The following is a 15,575-nucleotide window of genomic DNA, read 5'->3' on the forward strand; positions in this document are numbered from 1 at the left end:
CTATAATTTGATATAATTTTTCGAACAGACATAATTATAGCTGATAATTTAAAGGTGAATCACAGCTTACTTAATTATTTGACCTGGTAGGTAATACAGAGAACTATAGTTATATAATTTTTAAGTAACATCAGTGTTTTCTAAATGGTATTAGAAAAAGTTTCCTATGGTATTTGCTAGCTTTTTAAAGCAGCTATATATCGATATTAAAAACGAAAAAACAAGATGTCCTAAATATTACAATAAAGTATTCGAGACTTGGCTTGGAATCTCATAAAATCCTCAGAAGTTACTTAACTATATTTGTATTCTAGAGATAGCTACCATTCATAAGTTACTGCCGAGTTTTCACCCATGTTTGATCAAGTATAACTTTTTTCCAGGAGCACATTTTGAATGATTTGTTGTGTACTATTTTCGGCCACCTTCGCATTATGATTTCGCGGCTTCTCGGTTATTCTTGGCCGTTTGCATCTTGAGTCATGACTGTAAACAAAGAGGGCCGATCGACGCTTTCTTTGCTCGAAGTTGGTCCTACGCCAACGTAAGCTGCTCCAATAGCAATAGATAAACTCATAATGTAAAATACTAGAGTTCAGCGTATCTTTTGGCATACAGATAGATTCGACCGTCCTTTTCTGATATACCAAAATGTCTTCGGAACCCTTCAACCGGAAAAATGTGGCTAATAGCCCCCCGCCACGAGCTCATTAAAAGTCGCCTGGGGCATGGCTGATCTGTAAGCTTAGTTTCTTACAATGAACGTACCACTCTTAGACTACGCATTTGATACCTATTCGGTAGCCGGTTAAGGTTAATTTCAAGATCGGAAAGAAATACTTGGATAAAATATGGCTTAAATATAGATGCATGTATACTAATATTTATTATTTTCCAATAGAAAGTCAGGATGGTCTAGCGTTGTTTTTCTTTTCACGCTATATCGGCCGCGAGTTAGTGTTCTCAGCAGTACAATGTTTAATAATTTTTCGTGCTATCTAGCCTTTCTATATCAGTTACGTCTGTTGATCCTAATTTTTTTCCGGACAATATCACAGCGCTAATGGCAAACCATTATGTTTGTGCTGTCTGACTGATATCACACTCTCGTTCTGATCTTTAACGATATGAATCGACTGAGCGACGGAAAAGCGTTTAATCTCTAGTGTTATTCTTATATGGCATCTGAACTCGTTTTCATCAGCACGTTTCCAGCGATATCTAAATTAAGCGTGATAAGGCGTAATGAGGATATTTACGTAATTAGTATTTCATATAATGAAAATCTCTACTATTATTGTATTCGGATATTATACCCTTCTTTACGGATTATGTCTCATTGTAAGGTTGGTAAACATTTAAGCAATCCAGACCAGAGCTCTATTAAAAAGCCCACAATATCTAAAGCCCCATTTTGTGTCCAGAGGTTCCGTAATTTTTTTTATTTTCATTATTATTATTTTGAATGCCATCGCTACATGCAGCTTTGTTTTGTTTCATTATATATATGAGGCTAAATGTTGTTATGCTGACAGCTCAACGATGCGTGTATTACTAAAACAGTTTTATTAATTGCGTCTAGTGGATTTGGATCTCTATCTCCATGTTCAGCTTGTGTACAACCGGTGTCTTTTGTGTGTTTTTTTTCGTCCGACCAGAATTTGCCAGTTGTTTGTCATTATGAGTCCTTAATTTTGGCTAGTGAACTAGCACGCGGCGATCTAATCCTCGGTATCTTAAGCCTACCTCTGTGCGTCCTCACTAATCGGTCCTGTTGGCGCACCTCAGAGTTGCGACCCTACACCTGCTTTTTTCAAGCTGTTGGCTATTATTATTATTAACTGTTCGTTATTTACAGTTGTAATCCCTTACATTTTAATACGCCTAAGCGTTTGACGAATCATCTCCCCTACATGTGGAGGCCGTATTCTGCAGTAACGGTAACGATTACGACCGACAAGCAGACCAAACAGCCATAGGACGGATTGCAGGAACAATCGGAGTTCTTCAATTGATTGATAAGTAGAACGTGAATATCATTAACAACTGTGCCTGACTTCGGAGGAGGCTATGAAGAAGCCGAGTTTCGTTTGGACGGGCTGTTACTAGTGGGCGCCGGATGAGCCTGAGGTAGGCTATTTCGATTGAGATTAGCGTTGGCAATACTACTAGTCATAAGCAGAGCGTTGGGTGGGGTTTGCGCGACGTTTGAAGGTGAATTGTCCAATTTTGCAAGATTGTACATGGAGTACTCCGGGTCGAGAGACACGTCACGAACAATATCGAGGAAATCGGGCTTGAGTTTTTCGATGTCCCCACCGTTCGTGTAAACCTCAAGAATGATCAATCCTTCGCACCGGGGATTGCAAGGCTGTTTGTATGAATCAAGCTGGTAAGAATTCATATTCCAGATGAAACATCGCCTGCGTTTGAAGACAGCGAGACGCGTGGGGTCTCGCTGGGCCAGGTAGTTCGCATAGTCCCGATGATTGATGGTTCGCTTGATTTCGATCACCTGATCGTCAGGGCTATCCCGCTGTCTCTGCGTATATGTATACGACCAGTGGCCGTTCTGACCGCGCTTACGTAGACGCATCTGTAGTTTCTGAGGATCGGACGATATCAGATAGTCGTGAATTACCTAAGAATGAACAGAAAAGGCTGTCATATTACATTATGAGAAACAGAAACAAAGAGAATTTGTCAAACACACTGGCAGCTTAAAGGTGAGGTCGAGCACTGAGAAAGCAAAAGGCAAGCTAGAAGAGTCAGCAAGAGAAGTCAGAAGAGTTTCTGACAATTGTTTGGGTTGATGAAAAATCAAAAACGAATGCTATCTACCCGAAGATCCGAAGAGTCCAGGTACACAAATAGCGGTTAGATATAATCTAGAAATACACCTTTATATCAGGTAATAGTGCCACTGTCAGCATTCAGAAATAAACTAGTTTTGTAAAAATACCGTATGAACTAACATATGTTGCCAGTTGGATTTTTCTATAGATCTGCCGATAGTTGGCTACTCAAAAAGGTGATTTAAGTGAGCAATGAGCTATTTGGAGAGGATATCGTACCGAAATAGACTAAAGCTAATAAAACTATACAGGCAGCAAATATTACAGGAATACCACAATATAGCCAACAATGAAGAAATTCCGCTTCGTTGCTGGCACAACCGCGAAAACAGGCTTGCACGTCAACTATAGGAGATCTCAGCAGGGACTCATGCTTACTTCGAAATCCTGGAATGGCGGGAATACTTTTTCGTCCGGCATCGACTTCACTAAAAACTTTATCTTGCGCGAATTCTGCTGCAGTCGGGCATCAACAGGTATCCTGAGTTTACGGCAAACGCACTCCAGGGCGCGCTTCATTTTTCCCTCAAAATCTGTGGAATTGTCGATTACCTGTCAAACGCAAAACGCAACGAAAAATAAAAGCCACCTCCTTTATCGAGTTCAGATCTACAGAGACTAAAAACGCAATAAAGATATTTAGCCAGCTCAATTATTACACTATTACGCTTACCTCGCCAAAGAAAAACCCTGCGTGCGTGTTTGACCATTGTTGACTATCAAAAATAGGCGACAATGCTGTAAACTATTACAGGGTAAGCCTGTTTTTCCTTACCTCGATATAGGGGTGACCAACCCAAGCCTGGCTAGCCTTGTCGTCTCTTTCTCGAGCTTCTTCTAGGGTCTCCTTTCGGGTGCCGTGGCCCGCTGTTGTATAGTATTTTTCAGCGCCCTTCGCGGCCGATACGAGATGCAGGATTTGGTTGTACCTAAAAACAACCGTAACGTAAATTAGGTAAATCGACATAACGAGATAAGGTGCTTTATCCCAAGTTAAAAACAAAATAACACTATCTGAATAGTCTCAATACATCTAAATCATGCTATTCACACCTGTTGTCACGAAGATCAACGTCATTTAATCCATGCTTTCTGATAATGCGATTCCAAGTTGCACGGTCAACAAATGCTGATGGGTCCATCGTGCCTGAAGCCAACGTTACCATACGACAATCAAAAAGTTCCTACGAAGGATGCTATTCTGTGTGATCGCTTTCGGTATCAGTGTCAATGCGTTGAACAAAGCCTTCGATTCAAGCCTTATTAAATGCTATAAAAAAAAAATCACTCTATCAGGATACGATTCTACTTGTAATAAATATGTTGTGCTTTTTAATGCTGTGAAATGACAAATACGATATAAGAGAAAATAAGATACGTTTAAATAATATATTATTATATTATTAGTATGCCATATTTTACGTTAAAATTTACTTCAGGTCCGAGCCTGTGAATAGTCGAGAAGTTATAATGTAAGTACTTCAAAAAATTAGCCATTTTAATAAAGTACAGCGGCATGTGGGAACTCGCGCACAACCAAAAAACAAGAGCCTATTGACTGGCGCAGCGCCATTTTTAAAAACATGTACTTTATCATTTAGTTTCAAAAAAGGTAAAAACTTGAAAACTTAAAAAAAATTGAAGTTTCTAATGAGAAATGGACCCTCTATCGTGTAAAATTTTTCTGACGTCACCCACCTCGATCACAGATGACTATACAATTCTTGTTTCCCATATGTGCAAGCTCGAAGAAAGTTTTCTCTATTGCCATCATAGTTAATAATAAATTCTCCTAAAAAAGTTCAAAGAAAATAATGAAAGTTAGGTTAGTTCTAAACTTCATACTTTACACAAACGGAAAATACCTACCTTCAGCTTAAGAAGGTCCCTTAGTACTTCAACCACTAAGTTCAACACTTGTATTGATATTATCAATATTTAAAAAAGAAAAGTATCACCATTATTACATTTATATGATCAAACTAATAATTGATAATTAAGCAGGTAATAATCTTTTCTAACCAAACTCCTACAAAATAAGGTATTTTCAAGCGCATTTTGAAGATTGCAACACTAGTTTTATCTCATGATATCCTTCGCAATAAGTCTGTAAACATTTTTAATTCACTAGTTAAAGATCGTACCCCCTGGTGTCACCCCCTACGACAGACGGTTGCTGTAATTATTCTGCCACGTGAAATACACGTGGGTACTTTTCGATTCATAAACGAACCGCCTTGTTCAGCAATAATTATTTTACTGTAACCCCAATGTATTTCAATTTGAGCTTTTAGCATAACTTATTCATAAATATAAGCTAGTATGGGCTTAGGGCTAAAAAGTAACTTTGGACACTTCTTTTTCCATTAATAACACGGTATCAATAATCTACCTGAAAGCTTTCGACTTGTTCGGCGTTGAGTTCTCCGAAATTCACCCCACCTCCTGTAACCATATAATTAATTGATGTAGTAACATCAAAAAACAAAAAGTCTACAGTTAATTTTAAACGCGTGACGTAGATTCCTCAGCAGTTTCATCAACCACCTGTATTCTGGCATCTAACCAAACGGTACTAATACAATCTAAATTCGTATCAAGAGATATTTACAAAAGTGAAAAGTCTGGCCTAACCCAAGATCAACATAATTGCGACAATGTTGCTAACATAATGAATCGTCACTTCCAATCAGAATTATGAGCCCAAGCCCTGTCAGCCGCCATGGCCTTGCTTACCTAGAAGGACGTTCGCAGTTTCTGGAACTCGATATACCTTCCAGCCATGCATTTCGAGCATGCTCGACAATCGTGCCTGCCCCGTCGTCTTACCACTGCACGGCCCTCCTGTGAGAACAAGCTTGAACACGACATGTTTGTTGGCCTCCTCGATCGACATCTCGCCAGAGACCCCGGCGAACTTCGGTGACGTATTGAGCGGTGGCCTGTATAAAAGGCGGACAGATAGGACACATTAAGCGCGATACACGGGTTATATGGCGGACAGGAAATTGGCACAACACGTGACTTAAATGCACTATTATACAACAATCCACAGCACTTCTGCGAATAAGAAACCCTCAGGATGGTTATTCCTTCAACAGACGTTCACTAACGATAATCGCTGAGTGCTTGATCAATGCATTCTATATTACTAAAAGTTCGTAGCAGGTCATCTTTCGATCAGCTCATAGCACTGATTTCTCGACTCCTTCGTCGAAAGGTTGCACGCTAAACGCACATAGAACCGAGTATTCGCTCTTCCCTAATAACTAATAACACCACGGCGGCGGTAGGCGCCTGACTCACGGCGACTCTTTGCTTCCGCTATTATGTTGTAACGCGGTGTTTATGGGTGCGTGTTTACGACTTATGTCCCAATATGCTCCTCTCTCGTCGTGCGTGTTCAGGCTCTGCTGGTGCTGCCACTGCCGTTGACGCCGCAGTTGCTGTGGTTCCCACCCGGAATATGAAACTGATTACGACGGGCAGTTCGCGCTGGTACAAATTTATGGGTTGGTTATACCTCGACGCGCGAACGACTTCTGTTTTCAACAGCAAGAGCGATTGCAGCCTAGCGGACCCCACTACGACGTGTCGACGTAGTTGCGCCTTTTCGAACTATACTACAAGAACCATTAATACACAAACCCTACACACAAGCGGCACGATGTCCCTTCGAACGCCTATGTTCCTTTCTCTGAACCAAAATGTCCGTCTATCTAGTTCGAACGGCAGCGACTATCGGTTGGCGGCACCCGCAAATAGGTGAAGGACGACCAAAATATGGTTTTGCATAGACTCACGTTAAATATCATAGCTTGAGCGGAGACTATATAGTATTGCTGGGCCTACATGCCCACCATTAACATCAGCATCTGTGGACGCTGGCAGATACTCCGAGCCGATCCGACCGGGTGGGCAAGTTGACTGGCCGGCCGACGACGATAACAACAAGAAGCGAGGGAAGGTAGCTCATCTCGTACTCGCAGCGCCGAGTAAAGGCCAGCGTAATGCCACAGGCCACCAACACCGCCAGCGCAGACCGCACAGCAGACTCTGAACCTGGGGAGACAGAGGGCGGGCGGATGAACACATACACACATACAGACACATATATATAAACGCCACACTAGCATTAGTTGTCACTATGTACAATGTCTGCGTCTAAGTAGTTGATCATCCATCTGCTGATAGTGGTGGAACAACATTCACCATCAAATTTATTTACGCTCTCGCGCGGTTGTCACTCAAACGCACGCACGCATATGTCGCGTACCAAGTCTCTATAGCCTCCCTCCCGGCGAGTCGTTACCGTTTTAAATCAAGAGTAACGCGAGGAAGTCTGATTCCGTACACACGACCACGCCACTTCTGCTACAACTATAGGACTATGTTCATAAGAAGTACATTGAGCGGGCCCTTTCCAATAAGATCGCCGCCGCTAGGTGGGGAAAGTTTACCAATACGCGGCGCGGTCCTCCCAGACCGACCACGAGGTTGTTTTACCACAGAGGCGTGAAACCTACGCACTAATCCTCAGAATTCGGAAATCGAAAGAAGTTTAAGATTCTTATCCTAGGTGACGCACTTGGGGGCATTTTGGGACAGCTAGTGGAGGATTGCTTTACAGGTCTGTGTGGGCCGGCAAGAACGACGCAGAGAGAATGATAAACCTCAGATACTGGTAAGCTGCTGGATAGTTGAAGAACTAGGTAATTTGGAATAACTTTTAGCGTGCGGCATGGACAGTGACCCTCTATACAAATCTAATTGCCGAGCGACACAACTGCCACAAGTATTCCGCTTCGTCAGCAGAATACTAAGTTCTTTCCAGCAATACAACTATATATACTATATACATCTATATATTATATATATAACTATATACATCTGATTAAGGTACGAATGCTGACCAATGTGTTTTTAAATGTCCCAATTCAATTTTATGCATTAAGCAGTGCTCAAAATAGATATTGGTCAATAAATATGTCTTTATTAGAAAAGAATCACGTCTGTCGTTACCGTTCGACATCGGTAATAATCGTTAACGTCAGTGTCGCGCTCTGTAAAAAACATTACCGATTGTTGATAAAACAACAAACGCCTTTTCACAGTTCAATGATGTCAAAGTCACAGCAAATTGCACAGCTAGACTTAATCAGAACTGAATCTTCTGCTGGTATAATAGTGTTTCTTATAAAAACTGATCCGTTTATTGCTCCTGTATTAAACACAATAAGCACATCGGGTCTCTTTCTCGCCTTCAGTGTCCCTATATCATTCTCCTATTGACTTGTCTCCTATTGTCGTCGACGGTAGTTGTACCCTGCTTGTAAGTTCGCAAATGGCAGGTAAATGAGACAGTACTAACAAGAGATACAGCAACAGCTACCACTCGAGAACTTCTTAGCCGTTTAATGAAAGCGGTATTTGCTTGTTAATGGAGAGGTAGAACGTCATTTCAGTTAATATCCGATCGATGCGGTGGGGTCTATCCAACGCAACTTGTACGATAATACTGCACGATAACATTAGTTGGACTATGCTTAGGACTCAAGGAACGGCACTTCGTTCGGCAAATTTGAAGCCGCTAGGAGTAAAATGGCACCTCAATTATGTTGTCACACCTGTGATGCTCGATTTTTTTTCTGACGTTTTTCTAAGCTCGAAAAAGGTTTTTCATACTACGAATCTAGGTAAAAAATCAACGTTTCGCATTTTAGCTTCGTCGAAAAATATCGTATTATTTAGAAAACACCTACGTATATTTGATCGACGTTATGCATTACTGAAAATGTATTTCAGATAATTCCAATAAGAGGAGACGTCTATGTTGAACTGGTACTCCAAAGCTAATCGCTTCTTTTTTTTTATTGAGGAAGCCATGAGGACTCCTTAGCACGAAACATTTTTTTTTTATATCCACGTGCTTCCTGAATCCATATTATGCAAAAGATTTAGCTTGAATACATTTGCGAGCTTAACTTACATAACTTACCCCACAAAATTAGCGACTGGCCATGCCAAGTCAGCATAACGAACCTGTTCGTTACGTTAAACCTTGTAGCACTTAAATGGGCACGTATATTCAAGGAGCAAATTTTTACTTCATTTGAATAAAGTTACCGCGTTTAATACTAGCAGTGTACGTGGATGCCCAATCATTGCCCTATCGGTGGCTATTTTTTTGATAAGAGTGTCGAAATTCAGCAACTGCGCTCGAAATTGATGATGAATAAGTATCGCAGGACTATCGGCCTAGCGCACACAATAATTATGAATTAAATTTTTGTAATTAACTCAACGAATGTTCGTGTTACAGAAGCACAGACAGTATCAACGCTGTAATAACACGATATTTTGCGATCTCACTAATAAATTTGGGTCTCTAATTTTATTTCCAGCGTACAGACCCACTACGATTTTCTCGTGTGTACATCTGCTTATAAAGTCCCGGATAAGTAGACGAGGCCGAACGAGATCATGCTAGTGGCCAGTATTGTTACTAAATGACTCTGTTCTTCATGTGATTAAATGATCACTGTTGAGTCTGCTAATCGAAATGTACGCGATACCCATTTTGAGTGATCGCGCTTCGTCCTGCCACTCCTTACGGCCACCATTCAGCTCAGTTACATGAAATATTGATATCCGCAAGCTGATGCGTTTTGAACAGCTTGGAAAATTTAAGTTCTGCAGATTAAACGTCCAGACATTGTGTATAGCTAAATTCTTGTACACTGTACATGGTAAATTGTGTACAATGTGATTGGCATGAAGGAAATACGTGACGCTAGTCACCTATTAGTTAGGTAGCGGATAGACTATTAAGTAAAATCAACAGAATTAGCAAGCAGCAAAAAACGATATTGAAAAATAAAGTTAGGTTTCTTAAAATCATCCGCGGTGGATCTTTTCCGGTGGGTTTGACCAGCACCCGAGGACGAGTGTCGGCCAGGCCAAAACTCCATGTTTAATAGTTACTTTCGATCGACATTTCTCAATCGATAAATAGTGACCACGTGTCAAAACCCGAAAGCAGTCCCTTTTTTTTAAGATCGGCTAGTACCACTTTAGAGGACCATTTAAAAATAAGTTTAATTCATTACGTTTTTGGGCGTTGGCTATTCACTAGCGAACGCGTGTTTAAACAATGTTGCTATAGACGTATCTTGCTCGATTATTTCTCAATACATTGCACTTCAAAAAGCAAGTACAAATAAACTGCGGTTTCTAACCGAATGGTGCGAGCTGGTCAAGCGTACGCCGTTGGCGAGCAAGGACTCCTAATACCAACTTGCCATAGTTTCGTAACTGGGATAGCTTCCTTATCAACAAGCTCGACCAGTATTGTACCTCTTGTTTGTAACCTTTATATTTATAGGACAGAAGGTGCTGTCGCTTCGAACTGGGACGGCTTGCGTCAAATCCTGCAAATGATACGAATGTGGTACTAACACCACAACAACAAGAAAAGCCAAAGCTAACTGTCATTAAGGTCAAAACATATTTGAACTGATGATACCTCTATCACTTATTTAACAAGTAGGAGCATTTAATTATATGTTTACTTCGTATTTAATATAACGTCTAAGCGTCTGTAGAGTTCGTTAACTCTTGCAAATGGAAACCGATTCGGCAAGAAAATGGTGACATAGAAACATCAATAGGAACACAAGCGTCACAGATTTGCTTCTGGGAAAAAGGCTCTGCTTTCCCAGACGAGTGCGCGACAAGCTACTGTTTCCAACTGTCCTACACGAACTCCTGTACACAACGACACGTGTGTATTAGCCCCTGTGAGTTGCAGTTGGATCGGCTTCATCAGCGTCTCCTGTTTTTCTAAGCAAGATTCGTTTCGTACAGACGATGGAACCAACGACAGATTGAACTCGCACATGCTGTACAAAGCGGTACTATTGCTTTAACGACCTATCAAGATCAGCGGGAAGTTTTTGCTAGATTTTAAAAAATAACCAGCTCAAATTATTGTTGGAGGCAAAGCCTCTCGAGAATCTAGGACATCAGTGCTACGCCCGCCGTTACTACTTTCCCGTTCCATATTATATAATAGTAGTGTATGTACCTCATAGGCGTCGTTGCCAAGCGGCCTCGGCTAACCGTCGGCCTGATTGTAACAGCAAGGTGGAATAGATGGCTTGCTGAGTCATCTATGAAAGCATATGGTCTGGCAGCAAGCTGGCAATTACGCCACCTGCCTTAGCGTGCCTATTGCAATACATGTCCAAGCGAATTTAGGTGGAAGAACAATAGTGATTCTGTCCGTTCAGGAATCGTGCACGGAAACTCTGAATAAATCTAGGCGGTTCAATGTTTATATGGTGTCAGCATAGTTGACAATCGTACACGCATCCAGTAGGCACTTAATTGCTATACACGTAGTTCTTTGATGACAACCTAAGCAAGAGTTCCTAGCGGTCTACTCGTGCGTTACTTGAGACGCCCGAGCTGGCTCGCACGCCTAATATATATATATATATATATATATATATAGCTGTGGAATAGCGTTCTTGGGTATGTTTGCGTTACGCTGTAGGTAATACGATTAATCCTTTATGTTCAACATTCCGTCTAGTAATATTCTGCCTCGACGAATATCGCACGACAATCCAAACAAAAAGAAAACAATTCTCCCACCAAAATATGGATATAGCTGAAATCGCTTAGCCATACATGGTACCAGTGTCAAGCTAAAAGCTATCATACGCTCCACCATAATATTTTATCAGCTTCGAACCCGCGCCACAGACGAAATAATGTCAGTCATTTACGATTAGAAGTGTATACATTTTAGTATTAGGAAGAGATAGCACACGAGCTGTTTACTTACTTTGAGCCTGAAACGAGGAGTGGTCAGTTACTCAAGCGAACATAATTATTTGCTGCCCACGACTTACCGCAGTAATCGTTCTACAATAAAGGACAGTATATCTGCTACTGTTGGCTAAACATAGTCCTTACCAGCCATTGCAGCTGATACCTTTACTTCAGAGGGGTGAAGCTCGTCTGTGTCTGCTTGCTTGTGCAGTGCGGTTTTCTATACAAACACATCTAGCTCTTTTACCGATGGGAAAAGCTATTGGAAAGTCCAGTACGCACTAGAGCCGCAGTCTATTTGTTCCAACAGTAGTACTTACATGATGGTCGCTGATGCAGTCGTAGCTATGAGCACGAACAACGATAACTCGTTCCGTTCCGATCTCTGATCCGCTTGCCGGATGCAAACGCGCCACGGGAAACAACTCCTGATCCGAACACTCGACTGAAGTACTCCGGATGACCAAGTATATTACGGCGATTGTTCGGCAGCCGTCGCTAACGTGACGCAAATTGTTCTGATTAAGACAGAAAAATGATTTGTACAAGCGGCTTTTATTGAACGTCCGTTACCGATACTGCTGGGACTTCCGCGATTGAGTTTATAGCACTAGAGGGCCTATACAATCATAATGACAATACAATCAATACGATTGCATGCTAGCAAACCGAGTTGTACTCTAAACGGGTTACGCTTCCAGCAGCATATTGGAGACGATGGATGCAAAATTTGCTTTCTTTGCCCAGCTCGTGGCACGTTCCTACAACTACAAATCTGAGTAATTCGTCTACGTAAGAGAAGAGTCTAACCCATCTGTCGCTCTCTCACCAAAGCCATCTTACACTTTCAACCGAAACGAGAAGATCGTCAATCCGTCATCGGCTCATCAACCACAAACAGTACTTTCACGAATCGTAAAGCTATCACAAGAACTCCTTGCTTAAATCAACTACAAAGAAAAGCACGTATGTGGACAATACGAAACGGAAGACAGAAATCTATCAGATTAACATTACGACATGCCCTGATTCTAATCGTCGTGACAGGCGCACCGACAGGTCATGTACTAGTTTTCTGTTACAACTTCTTCAACTTAAAACTGTTACAACGACCACGAGATGTTCGTACGCAGCTTCGATCGACTTTGTGACGACCCGTTCGTTGTATCGCCCGAATCTCTTCTATCACTGAGCGACCAACTGTTGCCATCTAAAGAAATGGGTCCCCGCGAAAGCGATTTAGCTGATTTCTGCTGGTGCTCTTGCGGTACCTGCCCGACTGGTCCATGCGCATTCCGTTGAGAGTGGAACGAAGTGTTCGGATTTGCTTCTGATCTTCTTGCCTGATCTTCTATCTCTCCCGACCGCTGTATCCAAACGATATGTCCTGCGCTCCACCATCCGATAATCGGGTCGCCTCATTGTGGATTCAGCTGGCCGATTTAGCCCGATCGAACGCACTGAGGATGCTAAAATAAGCCAACATGCTGTGGACGACTTACCTGTACACGCTCTTCCTTTTTACGACGATGCTCGTGTTTCTTCGACCACTGTTCATAATGTTGATGATGTTCTTGACGACGTATCATTGATGCGGCTGTCGTCGTCTTGTTGCTGCTGACTAGCAAATGTTCACGCTGTGAACCAGTACAATACTACCACCCTTACAGCCTGTGCTAGACAATTTATTCTATCCGACGGACGGCCAGAATGAGCCAGCGGCATCAAGCAAAATCACAGCCGTTCTTATTATCTAGAATGTCGTTGTTACTTCTTTCTGCGGCCTGATGATCTGCTACCTGCAGCCGTACTTACTGTTTGCCCGTCTGCAATCCAGTTGCGAACAGCTTCGGTCTCTCCGTGCAATCCGCTGTCGTCCAGTGTCCTCGTTTGCTCTTTATGTGCTTTACGTCGTCGAAACGCGTTCCGTGACCACTGTGCAGCTCGTGGTGAGGCTGGCACGCTTTTGATCAGCTTTTCTGTGCAGGCGCGACGGTCCTCGCTAGCAGCAGCAATTCTAGGAGGGCGTCCTATCATCGTAACTTGTTCGTGCTGTTATGGCTCACAACAGCAGAGATGGAATGGAGCGCTGAGAGAGGAGGAACCCACAGGGGTTGACTGGAAATACCAGCAGCTCAACAATATCTGAACGGTGTCGACGAATCGGCCCAGCTAACAGCTGACTGCCCGGCGCCGGCCGGCCTTCGTCCAACAGACGGGTGCGCGACAACGTATACGCCGCCTGCTGCTGCTGACGCAACCGCTACTGCCTCAATAAACAACCAATAAAAAGTTGACTCGGTAACGGGAGTTAGTGAAAAATACCAATGCTAGAGACAAAACCATTGCAATAGATATACTTATCTGTAACTGTGAACCATCAACATAGTCGAAGTAGCTCTATATTACAAAAAAGTTAATGAACAGTGAGTAAAGGCGAGCAGCAGAGGGTATCAAGGGGAAAAAAAGGAGAATCATAGCTATATATGAATAATGTGACCCGAAGCCCGCTTCAGACATAAACCTGCTTGGGACATAGGGGGACGTGGCTGCTTCGCTATCACTTACGAAGAGATTCCGAATACACGTAACTAGACCCATCGCAACATTCAGAACTACAGCGTTGAGCCTTTAATTTGGACTATCCGACCTTTAGAGCGCACTTTGGAAAAACATTAAGACGACTGCTATTCGATCATCACGACCGTTGTTAGTAAACCGATATATTCTTCGACTTTTATTTATAGATATAATACTATACTTTCTCGCAAAATTTGAGAATCTAAACGATTATCGCTACCTATAGTTATTTTGAAATCTCTCACGATTGGTAGTCGTCTAAAGTGATCAGAGATAATGCAATGGCTGCGAAGTTACGAAGTAAAGTGCAGGCCAAACAAAAAGGGACAAAGGCGTGGCAGAGTCAACGTGTCAGTAGGATTTAGAACAACACCAAGTTAACAACGATTGCATAGACACGAGAGCAAAACTCTTTTAAATAACGAAGTCGTATACATACGATATGGAAACACTGAAAGCGGGTTTTTGTACGAATAACAATAAATTTAATAGAGAACGTTACTTAAAGCCGGTATCTTGAAGCAACATAGAAAAGGTTTAGGGTGCACATTTCCACGTAGGAAACGTGATTTGTTCTCATAAAACCGTTCGAAACCTATTTCAGCGCAGATTCCCTTGAACATAACGGCTCGGAAAACAAAAAATGTACATTTCTGATTTTCTGAACAGAATAACAAATTACCAAATTTTTAAAACAAAACAAAGTATGCCGCACTTGTAATGAATCACGTACGATTTTATAGTCTATTTTTCTGTTCGCAAAAGGATCAGGTTGACGTGTTTGACCGTGAGGCGAAAGCCCGTCTATGTGAAGGTGGAAAGTGAGTAATAATTTGGTCCTTTAAGTTAATCTGGGTTAAATGGAGTTAATTGAGGTCCTGAACAGGTTAGAGTTTGAAGTCAATTATTAATTACACTAAATTGGATTTCTACGATTGTATGTTAAGCAACAGTCGGCCGAATGGTAGTTAGAATGTTTAGACGTCCGTCTGAGTTCCACGAACCAAAATTCGCTATTCTTATAGGTGCGCAGCAATTTTTGGACGTCAATTAAACCTTCACCTGTTTTTTGTCTTCATACATATCTGACATGTTTAATGTCAGAATTTTTTTAGGGTAGAAGCTTTTGCACGAAAATAACACTGATCACTTTGACCAGTTCAGCAAAATAATGAATGATAAAAATCAATAACGGTCCAAAACTTTGAGATACATAGAATTGGTTAAATTAAAAAAAAAAAAAAAAAAAAGATTAAAAAAGAACTCGTATGATAACTCCAATAAGACTGAACCACTTTATAC

The 15,575-nt window shown here is 41.7% G+C and overlaps 1 protein-coding gene across 7 annotated transcripts; it reads right to left on the reverse strand.

Moving 5' to 3' along the window:
• Positions 1-850: 850 nt before the first annotated feature.
• Ttd14 (TRPL translocation defect 14) lies at positions 851-14,932 on the reverse strand. Of its 7 annotated transcripts, none has more exons than XM_022837154.2 (9): positions 13,509-14,932; positions 12,014-12,211; positions 5,592-5,797; positions 5,248-5,300; positions 4,554-4,647; positions 3,909-4,002; positions 3,631-3,784; positions 3,234-3,407; positions 851-2,641 (listed from the first exon to the last, which is right to left on the reverse strand). In XM_022837154.2, coding segments are annotated over exons 2-9 (1,350 nt in total). In that variant the 5' UTR covers positions 12,016-12,211; positions 13,509-14,932; the 3' UTR covers positions 851-2,068. The 7 variants fall into 7 exon arrangements, with proteins under 7 accessions (XP_022692889.1, XP_022692890.1, XP_022692891.1 ...); XM_022837155.2 differs by lacking the exon at positions 13,509-14,932 and adding an exon at positions 13,196-13,477; XM_022837156.2 differs by lacking the exon at positions 13,509-14,932 and adding an exon at positions 12,965-13,083.
• Between the last annotated feature and the right edge of the window lie 643 nt (positions 14,933-15,575).

This window comes from Varroa jacobsoni, unplaced genomic scaffold (assembly GCF_002532875.2).
Source record: "Varroa jacobsoni isolate VJ856 unplaced genomic scaffold, vjacob_1.0 scaffold_694, whole genome shotgun sequence".
NCBI classification, from domain to species: domain Eukaryota; kingdom Metazoa; phylum Arthropoda; class Arachnida; order Mesostigmata; family Varroidae; genus Varroa; species Varroa jacobsoni.